A 19,480-nucleotide genomic window follows, 5' to 3' on the forward strand; every position below is an offset into this window, starting at 1 on the left:
AAAAATCCAAAACATATAGTGGAGAAAGGAAAGCCTCTTCAATAAATGGTGCTGGGAAAACTGGAAAGCCACCTGCAAAAGAATGAAACTAGACTGTTGTCTATCACACACACCAAAATTAACTCAAAATGGATTAAGGACCTGAATATAAGACCTGAAACAATAAAATGCATAGAAGAAAACATAGGAACTAAACTCAAGGACCTTGAACTTAAAGAGGATTTTATGAATTTGACCTCAAAGACAAGGGAAGCAAAAGCTAAAATAAATGAATGGGATTACATCAAACTAGAAAGCTTCTGCTCAGCAAAAGAAATAGCCAACAAGATAAAGAGACAACCATCCAAATGGGAAAATATATTGCAAGCAACATCTCTGATAAGGGCCTAATATCCAAAATATACAAAGAACTCATACTACCAATAACAACAACAAAAAACAAATGATTCAATCAAAAAATGGGCAGAGGCCCTGGACAGACACTTCTCACTACAGCACATACAAATGGCCAACAAATATATGAAAAGATGCTCAATATCGGTAGGTATTAGGAAAATGCAAATCAAAACCACACCTGGTATAATAGCTATAATCAACAGGACAAGTAATAACAAATGTTAGAGAGTTTGTGGAGAAAAAGAAATCCTCATACACTGCTGGTAGGAATGCAAATTGATACGGCCACTATGGAAAACAATATGAAGTTTCCTCAAAAAAAAAAAAAAAACACACAAATTGATCTACTGTATGATCCAGCAATCTCTCTACTGGGTATTTATCCCAAAGATGTGAAAACTCATTATCTGAAAAGATATTTGCACACCGATGTTCGTAGCAGCATTATTCATGGTGCCCAGGACATGGAAGCAACCAAAGTGTCCCACGACAGATAATTGGCTCAAGAAGCTGTGGTACATATATACAATGGGATATTACTCAGCCATAAGAAGAGATGAAATACTGCCACTTGCAACTTGACGGACCTCAAGATAATCATGCTAACTGAAATAACCAAGACAGAAAAAGCTGAAAATCACATGATGTCACTTGTATGTGGGATATAAACCTAAAAGATACAAATGAGCAGAACAAAGAAACAGAGACTCAGGTACATGGACTATAGACTAGTGGTTACCAGAGGGTAGGGGGTGGGAGAAGGGGGCGGGTAGATGGGGTAAAGGGGGTCAAATATGTGGTGACAGAAAGAAATCTAACTATGAGAGGTGAACACACAGTGTAAATATATTATGCCTTACTGTTTAAGTGTACAGATGAAACTTATTGGATTTCATTAACCAATGTCACCATAAAAAATAAATAAATTAAAAAAAAAAAGAGATAGTCCATGCAAATAGTAACCAAAAGAGAGCAGGGTCCATTAAAAGGAAATAAATAATTGTGGATTAAACTCCCCAGTCAAAACACACAGATTGGTAGAACGAATTAAAAAACATAAGCTAAGTATTTGCTGTCTACAAGAGACTTACTTTAGATAAGGCATAAATAGATTGAAAATTAATGTTCGAATATATTCAGTACAAATAGTACCTCAAAGAGGGCAGGGTGGCTATACTAATGTCAGACAAAATCAATTTTAAATTAAATATATCTATGTTCGTAGTAATATGAATTTTCTACGCTTGGATTAGGTTTTCAAAAAAAAGAGAAGTTATAAAAATCCTGAGAAAAAAACTTTCAAGTCTTGGCTACCTTCTAGAAAAGGGAGGAAAGGGAGCAGTAGACAAAGCAATCTCTAAAATATTATTGCAAAAAAGCGTTTCGCCACATCTGCAACCTACAACTTCTACTGGTCCAGGACAGGATTTTGCTCCATGAAATCTTCCCTAATCCACAGCTAGTAGCATCCACCTCCTTCTCCGCCTCTAAACGATCGCAGCATCAAGTCTCTTTGAGATTATTTACCACATGCTACCGTTGATTATAGATGAATCGAAAATAAATATAAACTCTCCGTCTAAGCATCCCTTGACCAACCCATTGGCCCACGAACACACTAAATCTTATTGTTCCCCTTCACAGAGCCTTTGCCCTAGCCAAACAGGACTTCTTTCCTCAGATCGTGAGCATTCACACTGATGTATCTTCCTCACAGGTTTCCTCAATCAGGCACCTTCCTTCCTCATATTTCTCGCCGGAATCCGTCTATGTTTGGCCCAAAAGCAATTCCTCCACGCGGCCTTCCCGGATTTCCTAGTGGGCTAGAGAATTTCCTTAGCTGCCCAACCTCTTCTCCAACCATCAGTCTCTCCGTGCACTCATCCCATTCTTCCTCGGAGTCACTTCCGGGACCCAAGACAGGCCTCTGGTTTGCTGACTCTACAAAGGTGTTCCCACTAGCCGAACACCTACTAGGCGCCAGGCACTGTGGTCGGCGCTGGGACTAAGCCTGCTCAAAGCAGCTTACAGCCAATTCACTAATGGAAAGATTTATAAGTGCTGTAAAAGGCATGGAAGTGACCCGAGACTCCGCCTCGCTCGCAGAATCGCGGGCGCAGGCGAGGCCTACCATTCGCCTCAGTTTCTCCACCAGCTAGCACTGCTTCTGTCTCCTGAGAATACACGCCCTGCCACCTACGCTCTCGCGTTGCCAAGTCGGCTCGCCCCCCCACCCCCCGCCAGGCTGAGCACCCTCTTCCGGACAGGTCGCGAGCCCCGCTGCATGCCGGGAGTTGTGGTCTCCGCGGGAGCGCAGCGGCCGGGCAGCAGCGCGTGGCAGGAAGCGGAAGCGGCTTACGGACCGCCTCTGACATCGAACCCGCCCCATGTCGTTTGGCGCCGCGACGCTCACCCGGGTGTTAGCACTGACGTGTCTCTCCGCGGAGGTGCTGCGCCCCGGAGCAGGCTGGGACGCGGGCAGCGTTACCTCACTTGGAGCGGAGAGGAGCCGAAGCGGCACCCGGAGACGGAGCAGCCGCCGCCATGGCGAGTGAGTCCCTCTGGGCAGCTTCGTCTTCTGCGGGATGGATCAGATTCCCCTTCCCCTCACCGGTCAGGGCAGGCATCCGCCCTCCATGCCTGTTCGAGGCCCACGCACTCCTCCGGGTCCCTGCGCGTCCCCTTGCTCGCCCCGCTTCCGTGCCCCAACACGTCCTCGGCAGAGGGCTTCCTCGGATAGCGCAGAAGGTGTCTCAGAGCCTTAACTCTTCTTTTGTCTCTCCTATTAAAGTCAAATTTCTGGAAGTCATCAAACCCTTCTGTGTCATCCTGCCGGAAATTCAGAAGCCGGAGAGAAAGGTAAGTTCCCCCAAATCGGCGTCAAAGAAGTCTTCGAGAAACTGAGCGCCTGGTTTACAGTACCATTAAAAATTGCTTCAACACGCCAAATGGGAACTCACTCCCTTCTTTTCCGCCTCGAGTGTAATTGTGTTTACTCCGGAGCTTTGTCGAAAGGTGACTTGGTTGTGTGGCAATTTCCACCCAAATCATCGTGCTTTATTCGGAGCATCTTTTATGGCTGTTACCCAGTGAACAAGGCCTTGGGTTTGCCCTGTCCCCAAAATTGATCCTGGCAGTGAATGAGTAAGGCCTCCAAAGCCTCAGGATACTCAGGTTGAGTTACCCTTCCCTCTTCACCTCCAACAGGAGCAGATAAAGTGAGAGGTTTTTTTGTAGGAGATACTCTTTGTATCCAGATGCTAAAAAGAGCTAAGAGCAGTCACTTGATTCTGTACAAATGAGTTTCTATCTTTTGTGTAGGCCGTCACATTAACTGAGTGAAGGCATTTTGTGAACCTTGCTTTTTACTGCAGGCACATTAAAACATGGAAAAATAGAAATGTAGACTTATATTGAATCTTTGTCAGAATTTCCGCTGCTACACAACTACAGGCCAAGATGGGAAGTGTTGCCAATGTAAGTGAAGCTATTAGATCATGAAGAAAAGTTTCATCGGGGTTTTTTAAAGAGAATGAATAATAGTATATTTTTATATTCAAGTTCTTTCGAGACTATTGTTCATGCATTCACATATGTGTATATGTGTACTTGACATCAACACAGACACTTAGGTTCTTGGAGTCTCTCTTTTTTTTTTTTTTTTACTTCAAATGGATTTGTATACATTCCCTACATATGTACCACCTTCTATGGGCTAATACGCAAAGTTCTTCCCACTCCCTACCCCCACCTCCAGCATAGTAGAAAGGTTCTGGAGGCAGGCAAACCTGGGACCCACTCTTCACAGGAGTTCTTAATAACTGTGTGATTTTGGCCTACCTAATGTGTGATGGAGCAGTGAAAATATGTGCAGTGGCTTCAACAGGGAGTAACTGGAAGATGTGATGTCCGATGATGGTTTTGAAAGAAGAATAGAAGTTTTCTTGAAGTAAGAGAAAGGAGTCCCAGGCATAAGGAATATATAATGTGCAAAAGCAAAGAAGACAAGCAGGTTGGAGAGTGTTTGATATAGTTCATTATTAATAATGAACATAAAGGGTAAGTGGGGACCAATAGGAGCCACACAGATTAAACAGTTGCTTTGAAAGTAGGGTTGAGGATTAGAGTGGTTTAGAGGCTTTTGCAGTAGAAGGTGAACTATGAAAGTGGGCTAGGAGATGAGGATAGATTTAGGAGCTGTGTAAGGGGAAGAGCAGACAAGGCTGGATAAACAGCTTTTGATGTTTTCACTGTTGAATTTGACTGCATCCAGGAGAGACTTAGTTATTAACAAAGTAAGAATCCTGTAAAAATTGTCCATTCTTTTTTCCTCTAAAGAATCACTTCAATACAAGTTTGTTGTGTTACTTCTTAGCCTGAAGTGGCGTCACCTTCCCATGGGCCTCCTAATTCCTTGGTGTGGTGCGATGACAGGTGGGGAGGGGAAGCATTCTCAAGAGAAAGAAGTTCTGTGAATTCACTCAACTTCACGTGGAGCATCTACACGTGGAATTCACACTGTCTTTGGTCGTGTTACTGTGGCCTAAAGTGGTAGACAGGGGACTACTACTTCTATTCCGACCAAAAAGCCAGGACTCTGGCTCAGTTCTTCCTTAGACATCTGTTCCCCTGAAATAAAAAGGTATTTTAAGAACACAGTTTTGTTCACTTAATACTGTCACTTAAAAGGCATTTCCACATCAAAATCTCCAGTCCACACAATAATTACTGTTTTTTAAGCCCCTTCAAGCCTTTGTTGCAGTGTAGGCAGCAAACTAAAGATACTCAGTTTTAGAGGCAGAAGACCCGGAAGAATTTCTACTCTACTGCTTAGTACCAGAGGGGCCTTGGACAGGGCTTCTAAACTTTCCCAATGATTCTTATTAGTCATCTGTAAAATGATTCTAAATTGTAACCTATCCTGCTTAGATTCCTGAGGAAATGCAGAAAGTCTTAAATAACGTTATACAGATGTTACTAGTAGTTAGTGAATAGGTTAAACTTGTAACTCTCCCTGCCCACCCCCCAGTATTGTTTTTACGTTATTTTACCCTTAATTCATAGAAAATACATTATGTATTAAACAATCACAAGTTCCAAATTAGTTGACTCCAGAATAACAAGATTTGTCAGTTACAAAACCCTTTCAAAGGAATGGTAATGGCTCATACATTGTAAGGGCTTGTCTGGGTTAGGAATCCCTTTCTATTGCAACATTCTTTGCTCTTAGGTGTAATCTTAAACTTACTGCTAATGGTTGAAGAGTACACATTTTGAACTCAAACTCACTTCAGCTGTGGCATTTGGGACAAATTACTTAGCCTTTCTAAGACTCAGTTTTCTCACTGTAAAATAAAGATGATAATGCTATGTAGTGCAAGGATCAAATGAGAGATGAATATGAAGGTCTTTGCAAATGTGCTTTGTAATAGAAGCATGCCATGCATGTACTGTGTTTTGGTACTGTTTGGTGCATGGTTTGGAGTGTTCAAGGCTACTTTTCTGGTGAACAGAGAAAGGGGTCTGATCTGAGTCTATTTCTGTTAATTTGTTTATGAAAGTAAGTTGCCTTAATTCATTCTCCTTTTCTATAGATTCAGTTTAAGGAGAAAGTGCTGTGGACTGCTATCACCCTCTTTATTTTCTTGGTATGCTGCCAGGTAAGCCCAGCTTTTCTATTCTAGTATTGATGTTGGGTTCAGAGAAGGCTGGAGATAAGTGCACTGACTCCTTTTTTCTCTGCTTGTTTCCAGATCCCCTTGTTTGGTATTATGTCTTCAGATTCTGCCGATCCTTTCTATTGGATAAGAGTGATTCTAGCCTCTAACAGAGGTAGAACTCTGGCTCTCTGCACCTCTTTCTGTACAATGTGGGCTTGACTGACCTCCTTTAAATTACAGGCTTTGGCTTTACATGGAGTTCAGAGTGTTTGGGAAGAGTGTTAGTGTGCTGTGCTGAATAGCCCTAGTAAACGCCATATTCAGCACCAAGGCATATCATACTCAGAATTGCATATGAATGCAGTACAAAACCTGTAATAACAAAATAAGTCTATGTTATAGAGAATAAAAAAACTAGAATGCTTTTTAAATGACTGAAATGATATTTCTACCTATCTTTTTTGTGTTTTGATAATCTTTAGAATATGTAATTTGTTTCTCAGCTGTATCTTTTTCATATCTATCAGTTCCATATACTATGTCAAAAAATGTGTAACTGTTTTGTATACTCTAAGCAGTTGCCTGGGGAGGGGGGTGGATTTTGAATATTTATGTAAGTACTGCTTTTGATTAATTCATTTTTAAAAATATAGTTCAAATTAAGTTCCAAATCAGTTGGAAGTACAGCTCATTTTATCATAAAGGAAGTAGAAGTTTATTCACAAATACATACAATCGTACAGACTTCTTTTTCAGACTTGCAATTTTTTAATGTTATCTTTTTTTATCAACTGATGGAGTGACAAATTCTTATCTTTGTGAAACCAGAATGAAACTGTTTATGGTGAATTTAAATGCAGCAGTCTGTTTAAATGCAGTGTGACTTCCGAAACAGAATAAGATGTTGCCTAGCAGACTGAAAAGAATGAATTATACTCTAATTATTGATATTTTGGGGTTATTCTCTAAATTAAATGCTGTTAGGACACTGAAGCACACTGGATTTATATAAGGGGTCAAATTTGGCTCGTTCGTTTTCTTATTAATGTGTTGTTATTCCAAGCTAATACAGACTGTGTTCTGCCTCCCCTGTCCTCAGGCACATTAATGGAACTCGGTATCTCTCCCATTGTCACCTCCGGCCTAATCATGCAGCTCTTGGCTGGCGCCAAAATAATTGAAGTTGGTGATACCCCAAAAGACCGAGCCCTTTTCAATGGAGCCCAAAAGTGTAAGTGAGATTTTGCATGATGTTCAAATGTCTATAATTGAGAATTTGAATTTGCCGTGAAGTTCGGGGGATCAAAATAGTTTTTTCTTTGTTACATGTAATCTCTTTGGACCACCAGCCCTGCTAGTGCTCCATGGCCTGTGTTAACAGGAAAGCACTAGGAGAGCCATGGTGCAAGGCACTTGGATGGGCTGAACAGGGCAGGGGAAAGGATGTTAAGTGTCCTGGAGGCTGTATGATCAAGTGGAAGGAGCAGGGCTTGAAGGTTTCCCCTCCACCAGCCACATATCCTTACCACTTAGGAAGAGATGATGGTGTACCTCAGAGCTGTCATAAGAATTCAGTGGAATAATGTTTGTAAAACATCTCTTCGTGCCTGGCACATTTTAGATATTTGACAAGTGTTTTTCCTCTGGGAGTTTAAAAGGATTCAGCTTAGGGGAAACGTGATCATCTCAGCCCAGCTCTACTATTTACTAGTTCTGTGACTTTGGACAAAGTTAGATGACAGCTCTTATATCTTAGATCCTTCATCTATAAAAATGGGGATAATAATATTTGCCTCATAGCAAGTAGTGTCACTGGTAACAATGACCAGTCATCAAAATGACCCATGTTCAGCCTCTGACTCAACTGAAATATATTAATTAGAAAATATTTTACAATTTTTTATTTACAATTTACAATTTTCTATCCAGCCATATTTTCTTTAACACTGGCTCCTGTCAGAAATCTTATTAAGTAGGTTAAATAATTGAGTGGAAAAAGCTAATTCAATTTAAACTTGTCAGTTTCAGACTCAAATCAGGATTTCAAAATATTTACATGAATTACTTTTCAAAATCACAAATCAGCTGTTTTTTCTTTGGTCTTGACAATTTTTAAAATTTCTTCTGCCTTAAGAATTCATTGTTTTTGACTAGTTTTTTAAAAGTCAGTTAGGGACTACATTTGATGGGCACTTTAAAGTGAAATTTTATTTGACTAACCAGGTTTGACAAGCTAACCAGAAAAGCTGAACTTGAAGCCCAAACCCCTACTTAGAGATTCATCTAGTATTGTGGAACCAGTAAAAATGCGTCAATTCTGTTGTGCCTAACAATGAGGGTACAAGAAACCAAAGACAGTCTAAAAAATGGAAAGCTTCTCTTAGGCCAAAAGAGCTTTGTGGCAGAAGAAATGGGACAAGTGACTAAACTTGTGGCATTGTGAAGTTTTCACGTAAAGAAAACACATTACATGCCAATTGGAAAAGGATCACTTTATGCCAGTTAATCATCTGTGTTCTGGACTCAGACCTGGATGATGGTCCAAGCACGTAGTTCAACTCAGGAGCTCTCTAGAGCCCAAGCAGCCTGACCCAAATTTAAGTGCTATGGATTGGTGACATCCCCAAATTGTGTACCTCAGGGTACTGTCTTTAGTAGGTTTTGCTTCCTGATTTGCCTTCCACCAGAACCAGATTTGTCATGTTCCAGTGCTTTTCCTCCTCCTGTCATTATAAGGAAAGTGAATTTAGAAGAAGAAGAAATTAAGGCATTCCCCTGCTTCTGTTAACAGGCATTTAAGTTTTTGTGTACTTTGATGATGTAACTGTTGGGTGTTTCTTGGACCAAGCTCCTTGGAGGCAGTGTCAGTATTCTTCATCTTTGTTCTTCCTGGTTCCTGGCACAGCGTAGGTGTTAATACTGTTTCTTCTATGACTGTCTAATGTCCTACTTTGAGAAAGTTTTCTTTTGATTTCTAGTATTTGGAATGATCATTACTATTGGCCAGTCTATTGTGTATGTGATGACGGGAATGTATGGGGACCCTTCTGAAATGGGTGCTGGAATCTGCCTGTTAATCACCATTCAGGTAATTGTTATGCTAACATCCCCCCTCCCTTATACTTCCCAAATAACAAACCTGAACATGCAAAAAGGAAACTGAGAAGGAGCCAAAGAGCTTGTGTTGGCCCTTCTGAGCTTACCACAGGAAGGCTGTGCTGTCCACTTCCTAGTCAGCCTTCAGCATTTATACCAGAGAAGCCCCTTACTGAGGGAGGATAGAGCTATGCAAGAATGTAGTATGTTTGAGTTTCTCCACTTTTTTAAAGTAGTAGTATCTTGATGTCAGTTATTTTTTAAATTTTCACAGCTCTTTGTTGCTGGCTTAATTGTCCTACTTTTGGATGAACTTCTGCAAAAAGGGTATGGCCTGGGCTCTGGTATCTCCCTCTTCATTGCCACTAATATCTGTGAGACCATTGTATGGAAGGCATTCAGCCCCACCACTGTCAACACTGGCCGAGGTATGTCATATGTAACTGGCTGAGGTATGTCATATGTAAAGGAAAAGATACAATATCCCTGTTCCAAGAAAGAATCACCTCCATTTTAGGTACATTACTTCTGATTTTTCTGTGTATATCTGCAAAAATTTTTTAAACCCAGGCAGGCTTCTGCTTATATTGAGACATAACTTGGAATTTTCCACATCAGAGTATTTCATGGATATTTGCCAATGCCAGAATACAGAATCCTGCTTCATTTTTCCTAGCACAGCATGGACTTCATGGCAAGGATGAAGCAGCTAACCAGTCTTCTGATGGACATTTAATTTGTTTCCAGTTTTGGTTCTTATTACAACAGAGAAACAGTGAACAGCCTCATAAGTTCATATTTTATGTATTTTGGCAGTTGCTTTCGGTGAATATGTTTCTAAAAATAAAATAACTGAACCAACGCAGTTGGTCGTGCAAGAGGCAACTTTATGAAAGAGGCCTAAACTTGTAGTTCACCTCTTGGCTGCTTCTATTAGTACATAAGTGGCTTTGAGCAATCCATCTACCTCTGGGCCTTGGTTGCCAGGATGAAATGAGAAATTACATGAAATGGCATGATGTCAGGCCCATAGTAGCTGCCCATTAGTATTCTATACCCACAATGAGTGCCAACGACATCTTGTTACTGCGGATGTTTTTAATAATTTCTAAACAAAAGGAAATATGACTTATTAGGAAAGGTAATCAGCATTCATCACTAAATATGTTATTTACTTGTAAGAGTCCTGTGAAAAATAAATATTCATATAGAATTGAATGCTGGAAACTAGATCCCTGGGCACATGAAGGTTCCATGTGCTCACATGGAACCTTGATTCCACATGGAGGAATCATAAGATTTGATTCCTCCCTGGGTACTCCTTGGAATTTTAGGGAATCCAAGGCAAATAAGGACACATGGCAGCAGAAAGTAGGGCTTTTCAGGCATGGGTATGAAAGGCAGGAGGATGAAGGATAGAAGTTCAGGGTATGGCAAAACCATACTGTAACTGGCCTGGGTGACATCCTGATTATGAGGAAGTGATACCAGAGTAGAGCAAAGCAGCCACCTTTCATTCAGGGGCAGGCCAGTGAGGCGATAGGAAGCCAAGTCTAGAGGGGAAGGATTCACCCCGGGCTGGAATAGAAGATTGTGAATGCAACTTGGTAGCTATTCAGTCTTCCACCTTTTTTAACAAGCCAGCCTGTCACAAGGAAAGCATTGAGGGAGGGCATTAGGAGAAAAGAATGTAAGAGACAAGCAAAAGGGGGTACTTTGAAGGGTGATGAAATTTGACAGCAAAGGTAGGTTTGTTTCTGGCTTTAAAGTAAAAGTGTCTTAATGTCAACTGGCAGTGTTTGAGAACTGGCTTGAGAGAAGATGCTGCCAGGAAGGGTGATTCCACAGCCACATGCATATGGGCTAGTGAGTGAGGCTGCAAGACCACCATGCTTGCTGGGGAGTGAAGGGAAAAGGAGAAGAGTAGGGTCACAAGGCCCTGGAGAAGGGCAGAAGTCACAAAAGTCACAAGGCTGAGGCAGAATGACAGCTGCGTCTAGAACTCTGCTGCGGCTTGGCTTGGCGACATGGAAATGTGCTGTTGACTGAGACCCCTCAGGTCTGGGAGATTAAGCATTGCTGCTTCCCTGGGCAAGTGGGAACAGCGCAAAACAGGATTAGCAGGGACAGCTTATAGCTACAAAATAGCCTTCCCCCCTTAAGTAACATTAACACTTAAAAACCTCATTTGTTCCCAGAGATTAGGCAGGTAGTGAATTTTAAAGATTAATTATGTTAAAAATTAGAAGAACTAAAGCCTAACCCTGGCCCTGGCTTTCATTTAGTAAATATCAAGTGCCTGTTAAGAGTCAGCCATTGTTGAAGGCATTAGAAATATAAAGTAAGTAAACTGTGTTATGTGTATATTAGGTGTTACTGCAGGTATGAAGGCGAATAACAGGGCAGAGAAAGAAGATGGGAATGCCAGGAGTGTTGCCACGGGATTAGTGTAGGTAATTGAAGTCCTGAAAAGGGGAAGGAGCCCTATGAGAATTTAGGGGAACCAGGAGGTACAGAGAGCCCTGAGGTTGGAAGGTACCTGGTGTGTGTGTGTGGATGCAACAGAATGAACAAAAGGGAGAGTGGTCAACACTGAGATCACAGATAATGTGGTGTTGAGAGTAGGCAGAGTGTGAACAAGTTCCTTCTTCCCTGGTCACCCAGATGTCATCCTCTATGAAATAGCTCTAAGGTCCCTGAATTCTGCACATTGGTTTGACAACCAGTGTTGTTACCTGACCAAAAAGAGGAAAGAATGGGAACTGAGGAAGCACTGGTAGGACAGAGCACTTCCACAGAAGCCCCATCCCAGAGACTTGAAAAGAAATCAGTGATGCTGATATCCGAATGGTCCAGAAAGAGTCAGAGGGAGAAGAAACAGGTGGTTCCACCATCAAGTGTTAGAAACTTGAGCAAAGTACCATCCCAGGGCAGTACATAGTGCACTTCATGGTACTGATATAATAAGGACCCCATACCTGCCTGCAGACCACAGCTCTAAATGCAGTGCTGGCTTCCTCCATGAGGTCAGACTTTCTTTGTGGGATAGTCACACTGTCCTGGAACAGCAATGATTGCACAGTAGTATAGTGCTCCTATTTCTTACTTTAGCTGGGAATTTGGTGGGGGTGGGGGAGGGGCAGAGTGTAGAGGTGGGGTTTTAACTTCAGTAAATTTCTGGAAACTTAACAAGACTTCTACGCCTTACTAATGCTCCCATGCTCCCTAGCTTCCTCTCACTTGTCCCTCTGCTGCCTAATCCTCAAGTACCTGTTCTTAATCTTAAGTCCTTCAGACCCCCTGTAAACTGCTCTGCTTCCTGGTTGTACTTTTCTGGCTCTCTTTAGCACCCTCTCATGGTGGGGTGTATACTCTGACTAGATTGGGATGTGTGGTGAATATTCACGTTATCCATTCTGCTTGATCATCATTGTAAGAAGCAGAGAAGTCAAGCCCCGCCTTGTCAGAGGCAGCCTGAACTTCAGAGCTAGGGTGCTCTGCTGCCTGGGGTTTACCTGGGAAGTGGCCTGGGCAGCTCTTGGCTCGCTCTCCAGTGGCAGACCCCTCTAGCTGGAGTACAGCAGATCTTGCTTTTATAATTTTATAATTGATCATCATTCCACACATCTGGTAGCTATTGACTCACATGCCAGCGAAATGAGATAATTAAATCAAAAAGGTCGAACGAATAGCCCATTTCTGCAGGTTGAAATTTCTACGGAAGAAATAGAAATGAGGGACAAGAAAATGCCACTGTACTTTTATGGTTATAGGAAGAGTAGGCACTGTGAATTTTAAATTCAAAAAATTTAATTCTATTTTCCTCTCTCTTTTGGCCTCTAAAACTGTTTGTTTTTTTACCACATGTGTTTCCTTTACCAACAGGTATGGAATTTGAAGGTGCCATTATTGCACTGTTTCATCTGCTGGCCACACGCACTGACAAAGTCCGAGCCCTTCGAGAGGCCTTCTACCGCCAGAACCTCCCCAACCTCATGAATCTGATTGCCACCATCTTTGTTTTTGCAGTGGTCATTTATTTCCAGGTGCGTCCAGCCCCACCACCGGGAGCCCTGATGGGTCTGCATTTAAGTTTCAGAATGCCTTGGTGTGTGTGCCCCCACTCACACTCCAGGAGTGGTATATGTCATCGTATCGTATTGAAGTGGTGGGATGGCATTTGAAAGGAGCAAGTTTCTGTGTGAACTGGACAAGCGTGTTCCATTGAATCATGGGGACTTGCCTGAAATAAACAAAACTGAGGTAGATGTAACATTTCTGAAAGTATGCTCCTTCGGGTTGGGCCTATCATCAGATAAAGAAGATAGTTTTTTAAGTTCTTAGTTCAAGAGAAATGAAAAGTTGTTACCCAAAGTTTATAGAGTACTTTTAGGTAGTATCATCATCTTGGAAAAAGCCCTTCCTCTTGAGCTCTTACCTTTCAAATTATTAGTCTGTGTCACTTCTGAATAAGAGACCTGAGCCCCAAGTTGCTTTTCCATAGCCGGATTAATCTTTGTGTTTTTTCTTCGGCCACTTTGTATTCTGATATTTATTAAAATGGAACAGCAGTGGAGAAAACAGTTTAGTGCTTGTGAAAAGGTATTTTTACCAGCCAAATGCTTTTTCTGAGGACCAGACAGGTCTCTTCCTTCAGCTAAGACTTAGATGGCTGAGTAATAATAAGCTAACTTTTTAGGGGCTTGCAGGTATTTGTGGTTAGATCATTAAAAAATTATTTTAAATTCTTTATATTCTGAGTTCTGTTCTAGGTACTGGGAGTTTGTAGAAGTAGTATAAAAGAAAACCTTCCTATTTTCCAAGAGTTTCAGAGGGAGAGGCTTTATTCATAAAAAGCTTAGCTTTTCTGTTTGTGATTTAAAACATTGTTCAAGGCTGCTCTGGGGTGTGAGGTAGAAGCCATGATGGCTTTGCCTTGGGGTGACTAAAAGCACAGGAGAGGTCACCACCAAAGAGAACCACTATTAGGACTTAACTCATGTATGTGTCCTTCAGGATCTTCTGTATATTCCACATTGATACAAATATAATGTGGTGGACTTTTTTTTTTTTTTTTTTTTTTTTTGACAAAAACAGGACTGTTGCACTGTGCTGGGTTTTGGTGCATTTTTAAGCCCGTCTTTCTGGGAACCCTCTGTTCATGTCCTCCTGAGTGCAGTGGTGGGTCATAAAGGAGCATGAGAGTCCCCTGCTGGGCTGTGTCCATGCAGAGGCTGGAATGAGGCAGTGAGCATACTCTGCTCTGTTTGGCTTCTCAGGGCTTCCGAGTGGACCTGCCCATCAAGTCGGCCCGTTACCGAGGCCAGTATAACACCTACCCTATCAAGCTCTTCTACACCTCCAACATCCCCATCATCCTGCAGTCTGCCCTGGTGTCCAACCTGTATGTCATCTCTCAGATGTTGTCAGCCCGCTTCAGTGGCAACCTGCTGGTCAGTCTGCTGGGCACCTGGTCTGTAAGTATGGCTGCTTAAATCAGTTTTAATGTTGCGACTAGTTGCAGTGGTGTGCACCCATGTGTCTTGTTCGTGACCAAACATTTTACCCAAAGATATTTTCTAATTGTGCCTTTTACAAATTCAGCATGTTAAATTTTCTTTTCATCAAGAACACTGCACTGTGTACACTTGAACAAAATTGTATTACTTTTCATCTACTCAGAACTACTTTTGTCCTGATGCTAAGGTGTAATGAAACAGCACTCACAAGCTCTCTGTGTATTCGTCCCAGGATACGTCTTCCGGTGGTCCAGCACGTGCTTATCCAGTTGGTGGCCTTTGCTATTACCTGTCTCCCCCAGAATCATTTGGCTCCGTGTTAGAAGACCCTGTCCATGCTGTCGTGTATATAGTGTTTATGCTGGGCTCATGCGCATTCTTCTCCAAAACGTGGATTGAGGTCTCAGGCTCCTCTGCCAAAGATGTAAGTATAAGTTATAATTTAATTAAACCAGGAAATAGTAGCTGTCACGTGTCACCAGTATAAGGGATCTCGACTGTCACTTCTTCCTAAGAAAGTGGTCACACACAACTGCTTCTTCATTAGGGGCTTTTCTGTTGATGGAGCCCAACCATAAATTTGCTCACCTGGGGAGCTGGAGCCAAACTAAAATGAGACTTTCCATATGACTTCTTTGCAGCAGTTTTAAAATTATCTATACAAATATTGGTAGAGCAGTAAAGAAGGAAACCTGTGAGTATTCAGTGCCACTATGAAATGTCTACTTGGTTTTCAGTATCAAGCTTAAAAGTGAACATTGTCTTCTCTTTGGGCATCACATAGGTTGCAAAGCAGTTGAAGGAGCAGCAGATGGTAATGAGGGGCCACCGAGAGACATCCATGGTCCATGAGCTCAATCGGTGAGTGCTGGTCCCAGGTCCCAGAGGTTTCCTTACATTTGTGGTTTTCTTACACATCAAGCATCTTGATAGGGCTTAGAGATTTCCAGTTCATTAAATCTTATTCTTAGTTACAAGATAGAAAAGGTTCCTATATACACAAGAAAATGAGCATTACAAATTTCAGATTGTTTTCCAATCCCTAGAAGGGCAGTAGGCAGTTTTGTTCATTCTCTTAATAAGAATTCTTTGAAGCCTCTATGTTTACAGTACACTATTCAGGAGAAATATAATGCAAGCCACATATGAAATTTTAAATTTTCTTATAGTCACATTAAAAAAGTAAAAATTGATAATGTAAGAAAAATCTTGAGATATTTTATAATCTTGTCTCCAAAATCTCCTGTGCCATCTTTAATATCTCAACTTGGACTGATCACATTTTACTAGCCATGTGTGGCTTGTGCAGCCACTTGCTGGATAGGAGCCCTAGTCTAGACCATTAAGGTGTGTAAGTAAGTGAAGTTTCAAGAAGATAGTGGAGTGACCTCTAAAAGAGTTAGTTTCCTAAATCAGAGGTAAGCATGTCAGACTGCCTTGCCCTGCAGTTAGGGGCGGGCCAGGCTAGCTAGAACAAGCTACGTGGTGGCATGTTGCTGACCCATCTCCCCATCCCCAGGTACATCCCCACTGCTGCTGCCTTCGGGGGACTATGCATCGGGGCCCTCTCCGTTCTGGCTGACTTCCTGGGTGCCATTGGGTCTGGAACCGGGATCCTGCTTGCAGTCACAATTATCTACCAGTACTTTGAAATCTTTGTAAAGGAGCAGAGTGAGGTTGGCAGCATGGGGGCCCTTCTGTTCTGAGCCATGTCTCTCTTGGACCAGGAAGAGGAGGCGTGCTCTGGAATTGCTGAGGAAGGGGAAACAACAAATCCATCATGGGGTGCTGCTGCGGCATATGGACCTTTGTTTAATTTTTTTTTTTTTTTTTAATTTCATATTCTTTCATTCCACTTTGTCAAGTGCTAGAAATTTCCAATTTGAAATTTTGCTTTTTTATTCTGGAATTGGCAAAAGAACTGTAGAAGTGAGGTTTTGTCCAGCTGATGGCCAGAGCTTGGGAGGATAAATGACTTCTCATGTGTCCATGTAACTTTTGTTTTAACCTTTGCACCTTCTCAGTGCCATAGGCAGCTGCAGTGGTCCCAGCTGTTCACCTACAAGGGAACGTCTTGTTGGTTAGAAGCACAAACGTTGTTGAAAGGACTTTGTTTCAATGTGCCAACAGGACGTGAGGTTAGGAAGCAAGACTGTGTGTTTTCTGATGGATGTGGGTGACTTACTAGCACCCACATGGTCAGGGGTAGGAACATCTGCTTAAAACTTGTTCTCTGGAAGACAGTTTAAAACTACTTTTAAAAGTAGTTTTTTAGGACAGAGCTGCTTTCAAAAGAGAGGGATGAATTTCCTAGCAAACATTTTTGGGCCATCCCTTCCTTCTCCTGCATGTGAGGTTGGGATTTGTCAGTTTTACAAAGTTGCACCTGGCCGAGCTAGATTAATGTTGTGCAGAGGACCCCTGAAATGATGACTGTCCAGTTCTTCCAGTTGTCATTGGACTTGGCCCCCCATGGTCTTCTTACTCCCCACTCAGCCCTACCAAGGGGAGGCACTGTGGCAGGCACTCAGACGTGGAAAGACAGCAACTTACTTGGTGTTCACAGGTCACCGTCACCCTTTAGATGGAACACTTTGCACTTGTGTTTTTATAACTTTCATTGTGCTTAGGACCAAATGCAAGTAAGGTAAATGACTAGATGCATCGATCTCCCAGCTTTACCAGAAGAGAAGGGCAGAGGCCCAAGATCTGTGATGCTGTCAGGGTCAGAGAGCTTGTGTTATTGGTAAGTTGCTCCAATGTTTGCTATAGAAAGACTCATAATTATGTGTAAAGTAAGTTCTATTCACAGTTACAGGTGATCTAGATCTTAGGAATTGGAACCTTTTCTAAGGCCTCTAGGAAGGTCCCTCTCAGGGGACAGGCACCCAGCATTGCTTGGCAGCAGGAACAATAGGCACTGCAAGCCTAAGGGCTTCTTGCTGGAGAACACCCCAGTTCTAAGAAGGGTGCACTAGGGGTAAGTGCAGCCATGTGGAGAGACATCCCACCAGCAGCAGGCACACAGTTGCCTCTGAAACACAGAGCCATGGTCAAAATTCAGTAGAGGTGGCAAGCTTGACACCTGAGTCAGGAGGACTTCTAGGAGTCTTCACTAGCAGTGCTAACAGAAAACAAACTGACCAAGAGACAAGAAGCAACTTGCTTAAAACCACCAGCAAGTCAGCCACAGAACCAAGAGGGGCTGGTGGGTCTTCAGCCCCCAGTCCAGGGTGTACCACCATACCACACGTGGCCTTGTCAGACCCAGTCCTGAGCAGAGACCTAATGCCTCCCCCCAACCTGGTCTGCTTGGCTGCACCAGTAGGAACGCTGCAGCCTCTGGCAGGCAGGGTAACAGTCCCCAGGCTCAGGGGCTGTGCATTTGGAGAGTGCTGGGCCCTGCCTGCAACCTGTAACCAACAGTGGGGCCCCACAAGGCTCTGGCTCCTGCTCTGTGGTTAATGACCATGGTGGGGAGGGGCTAACCCCAGCTTCCAGGGACTGTCACTGTGGACGCCAAAATGGCATAACTGAGATAAGGTGAAAAAGTGACGAATAAAGCCAACTTTTTACAAACCATTTGGTCATGCTCTTTTGATTTTAAATTTCCTTTCGTTCCCAAGAAGCCCAGTGAGAGAGGATTCCTGAGGCTGGTCAGGTCCTGATTTTTCACAGGGTGCCTGAGGTCTCCCCTAGGTAGAAGTTCCTCAGGCATTTTGCCTGGAAAACTTCAATGGTGGTAGTGCAACCACATGCTCGGGTTTTTGGTAATTTGAAACACAGGTGAGTGAGCAGAAGGCCCAGTGCTAGGCTGGTGTGCAGGCTGCTTGAACCCCTCCCAGGATTATGGGAGTAGACTTAACCGCCTGTCCTGCAAGGTAGTGTATTCCTCGCAGGAGTCCACACCTCCTGGCCCTTCCATTCCAGGTCAAGGGGTTGCTGTTGCCCTTGACTATAACAACAGACATTAGTACACATCCAGTCACTGATCATGAGGCTGGCCTTAGCCAAACCTATAAGTAAGCCAGAAAGGTCTCCACCCTGGACCACAGGATCATGTGGATGGCAGTGGTAGGTATGGTGGCTGCTCCCTAGAATGTGCCATGCAAAAGTCTTCCAACACTTTCCACTTGGAAACAATTGACAGACTATATTTCCAGGGTAAAGTAAGAAGAAAAACCTCACACTCAGATTTCAAAGCTGATATGCCCGTCCTAGGCAAGACCTCATCCCAAGCCCTCCACTACTACTGCTGCCTAGTGTTTCCTCAGTGACCCACAAAGGAGGCACTGAGGCTGGAAATGAGCTAATGACCCACCTGTCATTGTGGGTCACCGAGGTGGTGGTGGGCAGGGCAGGATATCCATCTGAAACCACTTGGACAGGTGTTGGGGCCTGGCCCTACAGGAGCCACACATCAGCAATGTGCTCTGAGGCTGCACCAGGACTATGCAGCTAGTCTGCCCTATGCGTCCTCCACACTGGCCAGCCACAGGAGTGGGCGCAGTCAGATGCAGGGCAGGAGCCAGCAAGCAAGCACTGCTGAGACAGGCAGGGTGCTCTGTTTGGACCTCCAGAAACTCAGAGAACCTCCTGCCCCCAGGGAAACACTACACCTTCTCTTGTTCTCTGTGCCTGTGGCCAAGCCAACAGAGCCCACATTCAAGCAGCTATGTGTGTTGTTTGGATACCAGCCTCTGCCTTGGCTCACTATGATGCCAGGCAGCCTTCTGTACCTCACTTCTCACTATAATGGGGGTAATGCTCTTTTTCCATGGGACAGGCACTGTGATAGCCACTTCCTAC

The 19,480-nt window shown here is 43.1% G+C and overlaps 1 protein-coding gene across 1 annotated transcript; it reads left to right on the top strand.

Annotated features, from left to right (window-relative positions):
• The first annotated feature begins 2,785 nt into the window (after window positions 1-2,785).
• SEC61A1 (SEC61 translocon subunit alpha 1) lies at window positions 2,786-18,253 on the top strand. The gene is made up of 12 exons (XM_016132254.2): window positions 2,786-2,947; window positions 3,188-3,255; window positions 5,991-6,056; window positions 6,150-6,228; window positions 7,156-7,287; window positions 9,035-9,144; window positions 9,427-9,580; window positions 13,038-13,198; window positions 14,432-14,629; window positions 14,904-15,095; window positions 15,456-15,532; window positions 16,191-18,253. The coding sequence occupies exons 1-12, from the start codon at window positions 2,941-2,943 to the stop codon at window positions 16,375-16,377; spliced, it is 1,431 nt and encodes a 476-aa protein (XP_015987740.1). The 5' UTR covers window positions 2,786-2,940; the 3' UTR covers window positions 16,378-18,253.
• Window positions 18,254-19,480: the final 1,227 nt, after the last annotated feature.

Source organism: Rousettus aegyptiacus, unplaced genomic scaffold, assembly GCF_014176215.1.
Source record: "Rousettus aegyptiacus isolate mRouAeg1 unplaced genomic scaffold, mRouAeg1.p scaffold_m13_p_12, whole genome shotgun sequence".
In the NCBI taxonomy this organism is placed as follows: Eukaryota; Metazoa; Chordata; class Mammalia; order Chiroptera; family Pteropodidae; genus Rousettus; species Rousettus aegyptiacus.

What these genes read in the sequence shown, in the direction of transcription:
- SEC61A1 (XM_016132254.2), top strand. An exon ending in GATTCTAGCCTCTAACAGAG is followed by an intron (nt 6,229 to 7,155) that starts GTAGAACTCTGG and finishes CCCTGTCCTCAG; the next exon opens with GCACATTAATGGAACTCGGT. An exon ending in CAGGCTCCTCTGCCAAAGAT is followed by an intron (nt 15,096 to 15,455) that starts GTAAGTATAAGT and finishes GGCATCACATAG; the next exon opens with GTTGCAAAGCAGTTGAAGGA.